The sequence below is a fragment of the Charadrius vociferus genome, unplaced genomic scaffold (genome assembly GCF_000708025.1).
Source record: "Charadrius vociferus isolate BGI_N301 unplaced genomic scaffold, ASM70802v2 scaffold62, whole genome shotgun sequence".
Classification (NCBI taxonomy): Eukaryota; Metazoa; Chordata; class Aves; order Charadriiformes; family Charadriidae; genus Charadrius; species Charadrius vociferus.
This window is the reverse complement of record NW_009647419.1, coordinates 4,964,729-4,980,284: the sequence shown is the minus strand read 5'-3', so window position 1 is coordinate 4,980,284 and position 15,556 is coordinate 4,964,729. Positions and strand designations below refer to the sequence as shown.

The following is a 15,556-nucleotide window of genomic DNA, read 5'->3' as shown; positions in this document are numbered from 1 at the left end:
AGTTTTAAAGCCTATAGAATGTCTACAATTTACATGAAAAATCTACTAAAAAAAATATTTTAAACTTCAACTCTCACGTAATCTTAAAATTATAAAGCTTGATTATCAAACATTTTTCTAGGCACAAAATAATACTTGTCCTGAGAGGGACTGGGATAATACAACTCTATAAATTATTACAGTGGAAAGAAAAAAAGGAAGGATTATTAATTGGTATACATAAATAATTTGAATACAAAAATGAACAACTGCGCGCCTTAAATTTGTTTCACTACTGTTTCCAGTCATGTGTTGAACAGTGTACCAAATCTGCAATCCTCTACACCAAAACCAAGTTTCAAGGTCAGTAAGGGACAGAGATTTGTATTATTGGGCCTTCTTAGTGGACCATAATTAATTTGCACATTTTAAGGGTAAATGAGGCTTTAAAAAATACCTGATTTGATTTATGTTAAATTAGCATTCAATAACTGTTAAAAAAAAAGCCACCTACATATTTAATCACTTACGATATTGTACTTGTGAAATCTCCTTCATCCAGGCATTATGATAGACTACCTCAAATTCCACCAATACACAGGCAATTCTGTTGTATAATCGAACAACTGCTTTACCTTCTGGACTTGCCAAGATATTCGACCTTTTCTATTAAAACAGAGCACATTCAAATTAAAAACACATCAAAAGAAAACCATACTACTTGGGTTTTTCTCAATTTAACTATTGACTGTACATTATATAAGTTAATATTACAGATTATACTTACAGAGTTCTTAAAAACTGTATCAAGTATTTGTGATGCAAATTTACATGGCGACAAAGTCAGTAAAAACTTGTAAGTAATAAATACTAAATATTTAACACATGTAAGAACAATTACTTCATTATACCATGATAAACACCTGTAATTCACAGTTAAATGGATGCTCAGTTCTATTCAAAATTTCACAGTAATTGCAAATTAATTTTAAAATAATCTCCTTTTTTAATTAGTAACGATATTTATGTCTGGTTTCTCTGGAGCAGATTTAGGTAATCATTATTCTCATCTGAGGGAAACAGAAAAGTGGAAACCTCTCTCACATAGTTCTTAACTTGGCAGGAGACTCTAGATACTTTGTAGGAGAATCATTCAAACATTTCAAGAAATATTATTGCTATAACAGATCATAGTACAGCAAGATTCTGACTATTCCAATGAAGGAAGGAAATAGAATACCAAGAAATACCTATGGGCCCTAAATGTTAAAGCTTATGTGGGTAGTACCAATCTTCAGCTGTATATTAAGTGGTACAGAAAATGTAGAATAAGAAGTTTTTCAGTAATGGAATTCCCTGTTTCCAGACTAGTTCAGAGATCATCTGCAGTGAAACTGGTGACCAGATTCTCAGCTAAAGTATTGCAGCTATTGTGTGGGTCCTTACAATAAACTTGCTTTTTCAGTGGTACCAAAACATAGACACCAGACAATTTCAGGATGTCAGGCAGTCCATGTTTATGCCTTAAGCTATTCCTAGCACCCTCTTGGTAAAGAGACATTATTCTCCATAGAAAACTCTATGGGGCTAGAAGAACAGAAGAGGTGGGTATTTGGTTAAAATACAGGACACAAGTCTTATATTTAAGCCCCAGCCTGCTCCATTACAAAAAGAAGAAAAACACCACCGGCTGGAATGGTGAAATATTTCTTTGGGCAATACAAAGACAGACATATGAACAATTCAGTGCATATTTCAGGCTTAGAGTGCTAGTTCAGTAGTAGGTCAAATAAACAGGTTTTGTGGATTTTAGTAAGGCTTTTCATACTGTCCCTTACAACATCCTTCTGGACAAGTTATCCAACTAGAGAATGAGCAGGGTTATGGTACACTGGGTGAAGAACTGGATGAAAGGCAGAGCTCAAAGGGTTGTAATGAATGTGGCCAGATCTGGCTGGCGACCGGTCACCAGCTGTGTTTCTCAAGGTTCAATTCTAGGGCCAGTTCTGTTCAATATATTTACCGACAATCTAGATGCAGGAGTTGAATGCACCATTAGCAAGTTTGGTAATCGTACCAAACTGGGAGGTGCTGTTGAATCTCTTGAGGGACAAGAGGCCTTACACAGGGATTTAGATAGATTGGAGCACTGGGGTATGATTAATGGGATGAAATTAAACAAGTCGAAATGGTAGATTCTGAATCTGGGACAGAGTAATGCTGGCCACAAGTATAGACTGGGAGAGGAGTGGCTGGAAAGCAGCCCTGCAGAAAGGGATCCGGGGGTGCTGGTTGACAGCAGGCTCAACAGGAGTCAGCAGTGTGCCCTGGCAGCCAAGAGGGCAAACTGCATCATGGGGTGCACCAAACACAGCATAACCGGCCTGTCAAAAAGGGGGATTATCCTGATGTATTCAGCATTGGTGCAGCCTCAATTTGAGTATTGTGTGCAGTTCTGGGCCCTGCAATTTTAGACAGATGTGTCCAGAGGAGGGGAACAAAGCTGGTGAAAGGGCTGGAAGGAATATCATATGAAAAGCAGCTAAGGACTTTGCGTTTTTCTAATTTGGAGAAAAGGAGGCTGAGGGGTGACCTCATTGCTCTCCACAGCTTCCTGAGGAGGGCAAGTGGAGAGGGAGGTGCTGGGCTCTTCTCCCTGGTATCCAGTGATAGGGCACACGGGGATGGTTTAAAGCTGCATCAGGGGAGGTTTAGACTGGACAACAGGAAGCATTTCTTTATTGAGAGGGCAGTGAAACACTGGAACAGGCCTCCTAGAGAGATGGTCAATGCCCCAAGCCTATCAGTGTTTAACAGGCATTTGGACAGTGCCCTTAACAACACACTTTAATTTTTGGTCAGCCCTGAATTGGTCAGGCATTTGGGCCAGATGACTGTTGTAGGTCCCTTTGAGAGCTGAAATAGTCTATTCTATTCTATTCTAATACTACATCTTGGATCTACAACAGTGGTTACTGCAGAGCGTATTTTTCAACTAGGTATTCACATACAAATAAACAGGTTGCCTAGCATATGAGAAGTGCATCGTCATAGCCAGAAACATTACAGTCACTTTACTGAAGCAAGACAGTTCACTGTTACACAAAACACCCAATTTTTCCTCACATCAACTTACATGGAAATAGTTGATTGGTTCATTTATCCTTCTGAATAGCTGTCTCACCCACAGTATCTTTCCTGCAACAGGTGGCATGTTTCGAGCCAGAGGAGGGTCATCTTTCTGAATTTGGTAAAGCTATGATAAGAGCAATATTAGACACATGGATTAAAAAAATATGTTTAAATGTTAAACTGTTTTTCCTCTGGTACCACAATTTCTTCCTCCTCCCAGATTAAATTTGTGTGGAGTCACACAACAGTTCACTGAGAGAAAAGTGTATTGCTTCCCCCACTTGCTACACTTCTGAGATACACACATTGATATGACTGTTGGTATGACTCCTGTCTTCATTATCTCATGCTGTTTCTTAGCTGTGCTTACTTATGACAGAGCCCTGAGTACACCAAAAGGCATTGCAAACCTAGGAGCTGAGCAGCCAGTATTCAAGGCCAAGCTTGACAAGTGCAGCTGTGTAACTTTGGAGCCACCTGCTGTGAAAGCAAGCTGTGTAGCAAAGTGTTGTGAGAACCATTGTTGGGGCTTCTCCTCCCTTGCTTGGGAACTGCCCTGAGGAAAGGCCTAAGCTGTACTATTAACTGAGAGGTTTTACCTGAATAGAACCATCAACGTTGTTCTTCCGACACTTACACCTGACTAATAGCTAATGTTTCAGGAGATGGACTTCATGATTCTTGTGGGTCCCTTCCAACTCAGGATAATCTATGATTCTATGATATGCTCTTTTATACTAACTTCTCATGAATATGCATGTAGAGACTCCTGGGTATACAGCCCATGCTTTTATCTCTGCCCAAAACAAGGAGGGGGGAAAAAAAAAAAAAAAAAAGTGCCCTGCTCACTGAATGGCTGCATTGTAGTCAAGAAAAATTCAGCCTCAAATTATCACATACCAAATTTGCCTTGACAAATTATTCAAGCATTTTAGAACCAGTATTGCAGTGGAAGCAACTTTTCATTAGAAATAACTTGCTTGGCAAAGATAAAAAGCAATCCAGTAATATCTAATAAACAGTTCAAACTAGCCAGTATATTATCATAGAATGGTTAGAGTTGGAAGGGACCACGAAGATCATCTGGTTCCAACCCCCCCTGCCATGGGCAGGGACACCTCCCACTAGCTCAGGTTGCACAAAGCTCCCATCCAGCCTGGCCTTGAGCACTTCCAGGCATGGGGTTTCAACAACTTCTCTGGCCAACCTGTTCCAGTGTCTCACCACCCTCACAGTCATGAATTTCTTCCTAATACCGAACCTAAATCTACCCTCTTTCCATTTAAAACTGTCACCCCTTGTCCTATCGCTACACTCCCTGATAAAGAGGCCCTCCCCATCTTTCCTGTAGGCCCCCTTTAAGTACTGGAAGGCTGCTATAAGGTCTCCCTGGAGCCTTCTCTCTCCAGGATGAACAACCCCAACTCTCTCAGCCTGTCTTCATGGGAAAGGTGCTCCAGCCCTTTGATCATCTTCATGGCTCTCCTCTGGAGTCACTCCAACAGGTCCATGTCCTTCTTATATTGGGTGCCCCAGAGCTGGATGAAGTACTCCAGGTGTGGTCTCACGAGAGTGGAGCAGAGGGGCAGAATCATCTCCCTTGACATGCTGGCCATGCTTCTTTTGATGCGGCCCAGGATACAGTTGGCTTTCTGGGCTGTGAGTACACATTGCTGGCTCATGTTGAACTTTTCATCCACCAACACCCCCAAGCCCGTCTCCTTAGGGCTGCTCTCCATCCATTCTCTGCTCAGCCTGTATTTGTGCTTGGGATTGCCCTGACCCACCGTGCAGGACCTTGCACTTGGCCTTGTTGGACTTCATGACATATTCTTCAACGGAAGAGGAATATATGTGTCCACACAACTTCAGGCATGCAAACTTATCATTTGATAACAAAACACCTGTACTGCTTAAGCAAACACCACTGTTCACATACTGGCACGTCTTCTTACCCCTACACTGTCTTCTGCACAGTCCCAACAAAAGAAATTGAAGTAGCTTCATGGTGAACTTAAGAGAGGAACTGACCTGGATGAAACCCCCTCAGAAAATGTACCTATTTTTTTGGCTGGGAAAAAGCAGCCAGGGGTGGCGTCAGCGATTTCTTAAGCAAGCAGAGCTGCTGAAAATACATTCCTTAAATTAAGCCAGAAATTAGAGATCCAGGAAGTATTATAAACAGTGAGTAGATAGGGAAAGGACACTGTAAAGAGTGGTTCAGAGCAGCTATGGTAGGCTACAGTTTTAAGTCACTGTTTGGAGGAATCATTCCCTTCTAGTAAGTGCAGAATTAACACATACTTGGCTCCTCATGTAAACGTTGTTCATCTGACAAAATGTAAACATTTCTTGAAAAATATCTGCATCAGTGTGTTTCTCCAGATTCCCTTTATAGTAATTGAAGAAAAATGGCCGTTTCAAGGGAATTATTTAAATCTTCAGGTTAACACAGGAAATAGATCAGATTAATTGACTCTAGAATACTAATTTCTTTCATGAGTAGAAAGGGAGTACAGATGTCTAGTTCTGATGCAGATATTTATTTTGCAGACGTGTAAAGTCATGTTAGATTAATTCCTCTCTAAAAATTTAAAGTCAAGTGACATGATCAGTCCCCAGAAGTTAATCCTCATTTATGCTACAGTCATGGTACACTACACAAATAATGGAAAATTACCTTATAATGGACATAAATGCAATTTACCTACTTTTAATATCTATTTTATGCTATCACAGCATTAGATAATAGCCATGCATAAATGCAAATTAACTGTGAGGCCGTATATAGTAAAAAAAATGAAAAGTATATGCAAATGACATACACAGCCAGTAAAGAACACACTTTTTTTTTCTATAATTGATGAAGGAATAACAGAAAATATTTTGGTTTAAAGGCTAAAATTGTGATGACACATTTTCCTGCAAGAGTATGTATATCATATTTGCCTACATGCTCAGCTCTGTTTTCTGTAACAGGAAAATAGAAGTGTGATACATTGGGCATTGACAGTCAGTTAGTGAAATAGGCAGAATAAATAAAACTAGTCATGTTAAAATATTTGCTCTTACTTTAACATGATGTTTAAAATTTATTGCAAAGACATGAAATACCTTTTTAATAGCTTCAAGTTCTGCTACATAATGTTGAAGTATACAACCAACTGTATGTACTATTTCTTCTCGAAGGCATGGCATTCTCAGATTTTGAAACCTGTATTAAAAATGAGTATCCAAAATGATATTTCTAAAACACGTTTTTTTTTCATTTATTATTTTGGCATACATTATACAAAATGAAAGAAGCACAAATCTAGGAAACACTTCTGGATCTGGGAATATTTTTTTAATTTTAGCAAGTTTAAGCAACTTGAAAAGTTCTGCTCTGGTGTTTTTTTTGTTGTCGTTGCTGTTGTGGGTTTTTTTAGGTTTTTCTTTTAGTATCCTCTAGTATATATGAAAGAAACTGTAATGAATTTAAGGAACGGGTGAATATATTGATTGCCATAAGAAGGCTAAAATGCATCTTTTATGATGATTCCATGGTTCAGAACACCAATAATGAAAAACTCTTGATTAGGCCCTTTGTTCTAAAATTAGCTGTGCTATTTAAAATGTGCTAATCAGTAGTTTGAAGTTACTTAAAAAAAATTTTAAAATATAATTGCCAATACCTTTGAAGTAACTGAAGTGCATGCTGTGAAGACAAAATTCTCCCAAAACAGGTACGCATAAATGTCTGTATCTGTATCTAAAGAATATATAGTTTAGTACAGTTTTTTCTAGTCATATAATAGATTTTTGGTGTCTGATAATTTCTTAACATAGCAGCATTTGGAATTGTTACTGCTTAAAGCACAAAATAGCAGCCTTCACCAATCTAACATAATCAATAAATAGTTAGTGTCAGTCAAGTTATCTCTTAAAATGCCAGACAATTTTAGCAAAGAATCAACTCATGTATTGAAAACAGTTGCAGCTTTGTTCTGACCAAAATCTAACCATGTGCCTCCAAGGCTAATAAACCACCCCCATATAGATCATTCTCTCCGGTCTCATAATTTTTGTCATTTTGGCTGCAGAGTGACTGGTCTTCAGTGAGAGCTATATGATATTTTACAGTTTCCTTTGGAAGGAGGAGAAATAATGGAAGAAGCCTCCCTTCAGACAAACACAAATGCTATGCTCTTTGGAAAAAGAACAATGTAGCCTATTCACAGTTGAAAGTCTCACTGACACTTAGGGAGATACTGAGTAAGTAGTGATGAGATTCTTCCCCAGGTAAGTTATAGGTAGCAATATTACTTACCTCTAAACCCTCCACTTTTGCCATGAAGTTCACAAAATCCACATCAAATTCCGTTTTTCGTGGATCAAGGATGTCATATTGTTTCTTTTGAACACTTTGGTAGATACTTTTGAATTTTACTGCCATAATATCTATGCCTTCGATGGTCGACAGACTCAGTGCACAAAATGTTTGTACTACAGTTATCATCTCTGTAATCTGAAATATAAACATTATATTCATGCTCAGAACAAATTATTTATTACTTCCTCTATAAACCAAAACTTGATTAAAATAAAATAAGCAGTAGCCACTTCTCTTAACTACTGCATTCAGAAGTGTGCGGCTTCTGAGCTTCTAAGCCAAGTATCTTCAACAGAGCATGGTTAATTCAGTTTTCATCATCAGTTTTCACCACAATCCAATACAAAGTAAAATAATCTTTGGTTCTTTTTGATGGTAAAGGGTTTCTTTTTTATGTTTGACTGTTACATTTAATGGGGTAATGTGGAAAAAGAGTTAAAACATGACATATGCATACTGATTACACAAAGATTTCACAGAATAAAAGTACCAACCATACAGATTAGTATATATGCTGCATGATAAGGAAAAACATCAAAGACTCACAGAATTCCTACCCTGTGATGACTGTCCCATTATCCTCTTACATCTTGTCTGACTTTATTCTGCAACAAGGAGCACCTATTTTCTTTTCCACACAAACTCTACAAATGCTAGTTTAAAATCCTTTCATCAGGTTAGAGAGCTAAATGTTAAGACAAAACTAAGCAGCAGAATCACCTGAAGAACTGTGTTTGGCAGTAATAGTTTTTAATGTCTTAGGACACTGCTTAAAAAAGCCAAGATGTGTTATTTTTCACATAATTTTAAACCTCCTAAAATAATGATCGAAGTCTAGATCAACTAAATTATTTCTCTCCACATTAACAAAGATAAATTGAAAAATTCAGAAGGACATTGTGAGGTAATTGCCTAAAGTATTGGGATAACTTACTCTGTGGAAGTACCTAATTTCTCTCAATAAAGAGTTACAAACTCCTTCATAGGATGATTAAGAGCATGTATGCTGACAAGTGTCTACCTTGTAAACTGTTTTTTGGAGAAGCCCTTCTCTACTGATAACAGCACACAGTATACTCACTTTTTCTAATCTCCTACAAAAAGCTTCAGATTTTCCAAAAATGTACATTTCCGATACTTCAAATGTCTTTTCTCCTTGAGTTTCCAAAATCTCTTGCTTTGTTTCATGAAAGCACTTCTGATATTCTTTCAATAGAAACATGCAGTCCTAAAAAGTAAAGGAATAAATACCACACTCATTATGCCATGCTATGCTTATGGGTGAGAGACTGGAGAACTCAAAGCTACTGTCATTCCAAAGTGGTTAATTATCACTGAATCTAGTCAGTGATATTTTTCAGTCAACAGACAATAACGACTCACATACAGTGTTTTTCTTTCAGTATATGTAGCAAATATTTGCAAAATATGAACATACAACAGTACAGTACAGTGAAAGACTTCACACTGGGAAATAAGTTGCCAGAAAACGAAGGGGAAAGTAGAGGCCAGCAAAGAGCAGGTGATGACTCCTGCTCTAAAGAAGACACTTGAATATCAAGAAAAGCTATCAGCTTAATTAAGAATGGTCAGACTGTCCTCCGGTTAAGGACATATTTTGGAATAACAGGGTAGGCTGGAACTCCCAGGGGATTTAAAGTAAATTGGTTATACAAACTAATGTGTGCTGACAAGTCTGAGTTAAAATGAGATTGAAAAACAATCCATCTTTTTCAGTTGATTATTTACTTAAAATACTAAGACCTTATAGATGTAAAAATAATGACTGGTGAGAAATGTAAAGTCTGTAACCATTGGAATACAAAATCTTCTGTCAGTTCTGGGAAAACAAAAGGCAGATTTTATCACAACAAACTGGCAGTCACCAGACTATGAATACATAGAATCATAGAATGGTTTAGGTTGGAAGGGACCTTGAAGATCATCGAGTTCCAACCCCTCACCATAGCCAGGGATGCCTCCCACTAGACCAGGTGTATATATAACAATTAGCTATGAATTACAGGAAATGAAAAAGTCCTTATTGAAAGCAATGTTCAGATCTTCAAGAATATACAGATACTAGAATGAGGACTGATCACCATTATCAGAAACTGGGTTTATATTTCTCTTATGGAATAATGAGAGCTTGTCAGTTATAGAACAGTCACAAGATTACCTCATTGAAACAGATGAATTATTAGAATCATGTCATTCTCTCAGGTCAGGAGAGATACATTCAGTACATTTGCTTTTGTACCTCTGGACCTAAGTTTTAAAGGACTATGAAACCCTATGCCTTTCTGGCCAAGATAAGAAGTCAGTAGCTGAGGTCTGATAAAGGAGAAGGTGGAAATGAAGTCAGTATTGGCAACCAGTAACCCCACAGCTGGACATATTTTGCAACGGCATGTTGCATGTGCTTAATTAGTTCTTAATATGTCACCATTGGCTCCAGAAGAGGAACCATCCTCCAGAAGAGGAACTGTCTTAACACTGAACTTTCATGGTATGCCACAGAAGTCTGGTATCGGAAGAAACTAGTGTAACAAAGTCTATTCAAATACCAGGTTCCCCATGGCAGATGAAGATGGTACCATATCAGACACCCCTAAGGGGGAAGAATGTTGATTATGCAGAATGACAAAATTCCATGGTCACACATATGGTGAAGATGCCAATTCCAAGGTCATTGATGGACAACTCCGATAAAAATGAGGCCATTCTATTTTCAACAAATGTCAGTGGGCTAAGAAATGGGAAAACACTCGAAACATCATGAAATAAAACAGTAAAGAGGTGTGAAGTACTTGATACACATTGATATGGGCTTCTTTGTGCATATAGGTAATCAACAGGTTTAGTAGGTAAATAATAAAATACCAAAATATAAACCTTAATTTTTCCAATGACTGTTGATGTCTCCTGCTCCCAGACACGAGACAAGCCACCATCTGTAATATACGCTCTACACGTTGTGACCATTTGATTTGTAACCTAGTACAGACAAATGAAAACAAGTAAGTCTCAAGCTTATAAGGAAATTTGCCTGTTTTGTAAAATCTAACAAAATTCACATGTTCATGTATTAGTATTATCAGAGTTTGGATAAATTTCACCTGTGGGAATAATAGTGGCTAAATACATGAAAAACACCCTATAGAAGCCGTAAAACACTCCCAGAAGTGTATTTAAGTCTCAGGAAGTATTTGTAAGTACTACAAGTCCAGCAATACATATGCATAAACACAGAATGTCACCAACCATAACTCAAGAACAAAGAGAAGTTATTTAACTATAACTACTCTTCACTTATGTTGTAATCTTTACACTTTGTAGTGTGTGCATCCTTATTTAAAAACTGCCATTAAAAAAAATTTCTTAGCAGTATGTCTTTACTTTGGTCTCCCATGGTTATGAAAAGGAGAGAACATCTTTCTACTTCTCAACCACAAAAATCTGAAGTTTGTAATGACAAAAAGAGAGAGAGGAGCACGGGAGCGAATGCAGATATAGAAAACACATCTCGGAGAACAGCTACAGGTAGACAATCCTTTCTGTCTGTTACATAACGTGAACAATTCAAAACATTTTTCCTGACATGAGAGTATTGTAAGCAGGTCCTAAGAATCTCTAACTGAATAAAGACTGAGAACTGCCACACCAAAGGCAGTCTCACACTGTAATACAATGACTGGCGATGTTATAGATAGGACTTTGTTGCTGTCTGCGGAACCCACAAGAATTTATCATCATTCAGACAATTATTCTATCACCCAATGACCCCTCCCCACGCAGGACGGGGAATCAGGAAAAAACCAAGGTGTCCTGGTTTGAGGGACACAGGACTAATTTCTCTTCTAATGCTTGGGAAAACTGCACTTTTAGAAGATTCTAGCATCTCTAGCATCTTATTTGTGAAAATATTTACTTTATAGCCAGCTATGGTGTGGGGGTTTCAAGGTTTCAGTGTTTTCAAGCTTGGCAGGTGCAGGGATGAGGAGGAGCGAGACCCGGGCACTTGACCCAAGCTGGCCAACAGGATTTTTTCATACCATGGATGTCACATTCAATACAAATTAGAAAGTTTGCTGTGAAGTGCTCCCTCTCCCTTGATGGTGGCAGTCCAGAGAACTTCTTGCCCTGGTGATGGATCCCTGAGGCCTTCCCTTCCCCGCAAAGCTGTAGTGCTTGCAGTGTCTGATATTTGCTGTCCACTGCTGGGAGCGCACAGCTTCCTACTGATATAATTGGCTGAGTATAATCCTTGCATATTTTATATTGGTATCAGGATCGATACTGATTCTTTAGTATGATTGATTTTAATTATTTTGTCTTATCCTATTAAATCTATTTATATTTCAACCCTCCTCTTCCCTTGTTTTTTCCCGATTCGCCTTCCTGAGTGGGGAGGGGTCATTAGGTGATAGAATAATTGTCTAAACGACAATAAATTGTTGTGGGTTTATCAAATCACAACACAAGGAAACCCGAGGGTTGAAATGTAAACAGACATCAGACTGATGGCCCATCTGCTTAATTAGGTCTTCAAGGCTGATAATAAAAGAATCTTAGTGGATTCAGTGAGTTAGGAAACAACTGAGCAGATTAATTCAGATCAGGAGGTTAATCAAACAAGAAAAAAAACCACTTGCTGAACAAAGAATAACAACAAACTTCCTTCCAGAAGACAAGTCTCTAATCCAAGTTCAATCCTCTCCTGATCAAGAGATTTCTCGTCCTTTCCCATGCAGACACCCACTATTTATTGCCATATCTTAACAAATGTCCTACTGATTTAAACAAAATGAGGGTTTTTTTCTGAAAAAAAACCCCATATTTTTTTAAATTAATATTATACTTAATATATTTACCTTTATAAACAATGATGTCATTCTCTCAGAAGTATTGTAATATCTTGAAACACTGTGAATCATTCTTATAGCATTTATCAAGTTTGGTATTCCATGTGTCATTGATACCTTAAAGTGGAGTTTCAAGAAAAACTTTACTTTCCATTCTTAGCAACTATATTTTTATTTGATTGACAACTGCTAAATTACATTTTTCTCTAAATCATATGAACCAATCTTCAAAATGCCATGGCAGCTTACCAAAATGTTTCTTGTAAAAAAAAAAAAAAAAAAAAGCTAATCTTGCTCAATAAATTTTTAAACCTCAATTAATAAAACCAATAAAAATCCAAGATGATCTGGTGAGAAATTAGACTAAGGGTATTAATATGAATATTTTTAATATGCTATTTTGATGATCAAAATTGAACACTAATTCAAAAAGTACAGGTTGCATTTTTTGGCACAAAAGGAAGTATTCTGGCAGCTGACAGTGGTTGTCTGTGATTAATGCTTTTGTTTTCCTTCAAGTACAGCTGTTAAATATACTTTATGCAATTACATTGTGATTACATAAAATGTTTCATTCAGACATTTCACAAAACTTATGAAATAAATGTCACAATCTTAATTTCATTAATGAGTCCCAAATTCATTCAATCATCACGTGAAGTATCTAAATCTTTCACATTTCATGAAATCATTGTTGATGTGCTGAGTCCTGCACTTGGGCCACAACAACCCCATGCAGCGCTACAGGCGGAGGAGTGGCTGGAAAGCTGCCTGGCAGAAAAGGACCTGGGGGTGTTGATTGACAGCCAGCTGAACATGAGTCTGCAGTGTGCCCAGGTGGCCAAGAAGGCCAACAGCATCCTGGCCTGCATCAGGAATAGAGTAGCCAGCAGGGCTACAGAAGTGATTGCCCCACTGTACTTCGCACTGGTGAAGCCATACCTTGAGTACTGCATTCAATTTTGGGCGCCACAGTGTAAGAAGAACATTGAGGTGCTGGAGAGGGTCCAGAGAAGGGCAACGAAGCTGGTGAAGGGTCTTGAGAATAAGTCTTATGAGGAGTGGCTGAGGGACTTGGGGTTGTTTAGTCTGAAGAAAGGGAGGCTGAGGGGAGATCTTATTGCTCTCTACGACTATGTGAAAGGAGGCTGTAGAGAGGTGGGTGTTGGTCTCTTCTCACAAGCTACAACTGATAGGACAAGAGGAAATGGCATCAAGTCATGCCAGGGGAGGTTTAGGTTAGACATTAGGAAAAACTTCTACACTGAAAAGGTTATCAAAGACTGGAACAGGCTGCCCAGGGAAGTGGTTGAATCACCATCCTTGGATGTATTTAAAAGCCGTCTAGATATGGTGCTCAGGGACATGGTTTAGAAGTGGGCCTGGTCGAGGTAGATAATGGTTGGACTTGATGATCTTAAAGGTCTTTTCCAGCCATAATGATTCTATGATATCATTAAAATCAAACCTTGCTAATACAAATGTTCTGTAATTCAATAACTTCCAAAGTATTTTGGAAAAAAAGGGAAAAAAAGTAAAAAATGTTAAGCCATTAACATTATCAGGGACTCTGATCAACTATCAGAGTTGCAATTCAGAACATCAAGAAAAAGTAATTTTGACTGTCACCACTTAACCGAGAAGCCTTAAGTTTGGGCTTCAAACTCAAAGACACATTAATACTGTGGACTGACATAGCAGGCATTTGCATTTGGCAGAAAAGTGTGAAATAAAGGCTATATGGTATAAAAAAAACCCCTCAGTGTCTACATATTGTTCATCACCCTCCTTGCCCACCCACCCACCCACAAAATGGAATTGGGAGATTTTGAGTCTACTGGTTTTCTTTTTTAATCCTTGACAAAGTATAAAACCCTGAATACTGGCCTGTATAGCGATTCCTCTGATTCAAAGCCCCGAGTTAAATGCTCAGTCTAAATTTTCATGTAGTAACCCACTTCAGCTACAAACGTGACTATGTGTCATACTGCAAACACTAAATGCCATATTTTATGCACACACTAAATACATTAAATCTGCATTTAATCCATTCCTAATCCACTAATTTTTAAAATCTTTTTAATATCAGATATTAAATTCAACTCAATCCAGAATGTAGTTCTTTTTAAAACAGGATATCTTTAACTTGGATGTCATTATTTTTAAGTTGAATACAATAGAAAATCCTACCTAAATTATCTTGATCCATGTTCCAAGAAATGAAATAGAAATTTAGATTTATCTAAATTGTTACAGATTAAACAAAGAACTATAGTAAACGATCCTGTATTAGTAAAGTGATGAATTCGTTAATGGGTTTCCACCCACAAATGTCTGTCTTTGCTTAAGATAAAAAGAATTTTATGTTAATAAATAGATAAAAAGAATTTTATCTTAATAACTCTTATGAAGCAGCTCCTCATTATGGCCTGGTACCTTGCACCCTCTAGTGATACTCTGAAGAGCTGAAGATAAACAGGGTCTTAGTAATACTGTTTATCGTACCCCTCTCTTCTACCATTCCATGCAGTATCAGTTCTGTATCATATATTATCACAGACTTTTTGCTACCCTCAGTTAAAACTTTGACGTAGGATCCAAAGCCTCCAGCAATTCTAAAGAAATGCAGCACTTCCTGACAAAGGACAGGAGGCTGGTGGGATCAAAACAAGGAGGACTAACAAACAAAGCAGAACACGCGATTTTTGCTAGAGTATTCCCTCCTTCCACCCTATTTTGCAACAATCATTAGAAACCTATAACTGTTAAAATAATTAATAGTTAATATTAAACCTAATAACTGTTACATTGAACTAGGGCTGACTAATCTACATGGACAACCAATTATTTAAATTCTGACTGGCGGGTACTCCTGCAATTAGAAGCAGCTAATAATGTTTTCAATATCAAAATATTAATTTACTCATTTAGTACCTCATTAGATTTCATTATTCTCTATATAACTGAAATTTTGGTATTTTGGTTACAGCTGTATGATTATTCATTGACATATATGGAATTTTCAATGAAAGACATATTTTGAGTTTCTTGTATTATAAAATACACACCTGTTTAAGTCATTTAAAAAAATATTGGTAGCAGGACTGACTTACTAGGCAATCATATGTATGTTTATTGATAAAATACATATTTTAAAATAAATTTTATGTAATGTAGAGTAAACTAATGCTTTAACATTTAGCTTCAC

The 15,556-nt window shown here is 37.4% G+C and overlaps 1 protein-coding gene across 1 annotated transcript in view; it reads right to left on the bottom strand.

The window, feature by feature from the left end:
* Positions 1 to 15,556, bottom strand: part of DNAH8 (dynein, axonemal, heavy chain 8) — a 145,019-nt gene that overhangs the window by 120,830 nt on the left and 8,633 nt on the right. The window contains exons 9-16 of the mRNA XM_009880463.1: positions 12,358 to 12,465; positions 10,379 to 10,480; positions 8,565 to 8,711; positions 7,421 to 7,618; positions 6,786 to 6,862; positions 6,226 to 6,325; positions 3,116 to 3,235; positions 510 to 645 (exon numbers count right to left, since the gene is read on the bottom strand). Coding sequence (XP_009878765.1) covers positions 510 to 645; positions 3,116 to 3,235; positions 6,226 to 6,325; positions 6,786 to 6,862; positions 7,421 to 7,618; positions 8,565 to 8,711; positions 10,379 to 10,480; positions 12,358 to 12,465 — 988 coding nt within the window. The remainder of the gene's footprint in view (positions 1 to 509; positions 646 to 3,115; positions 3,236 to 6,225; positions 6,326 to 6,785; positions 6,863 to 7,420; positions 7,619 to 8,564; positions 8,712 to 10,378; positions 10,481 to 12,357; positions 12,466 to 15,556) is intronic.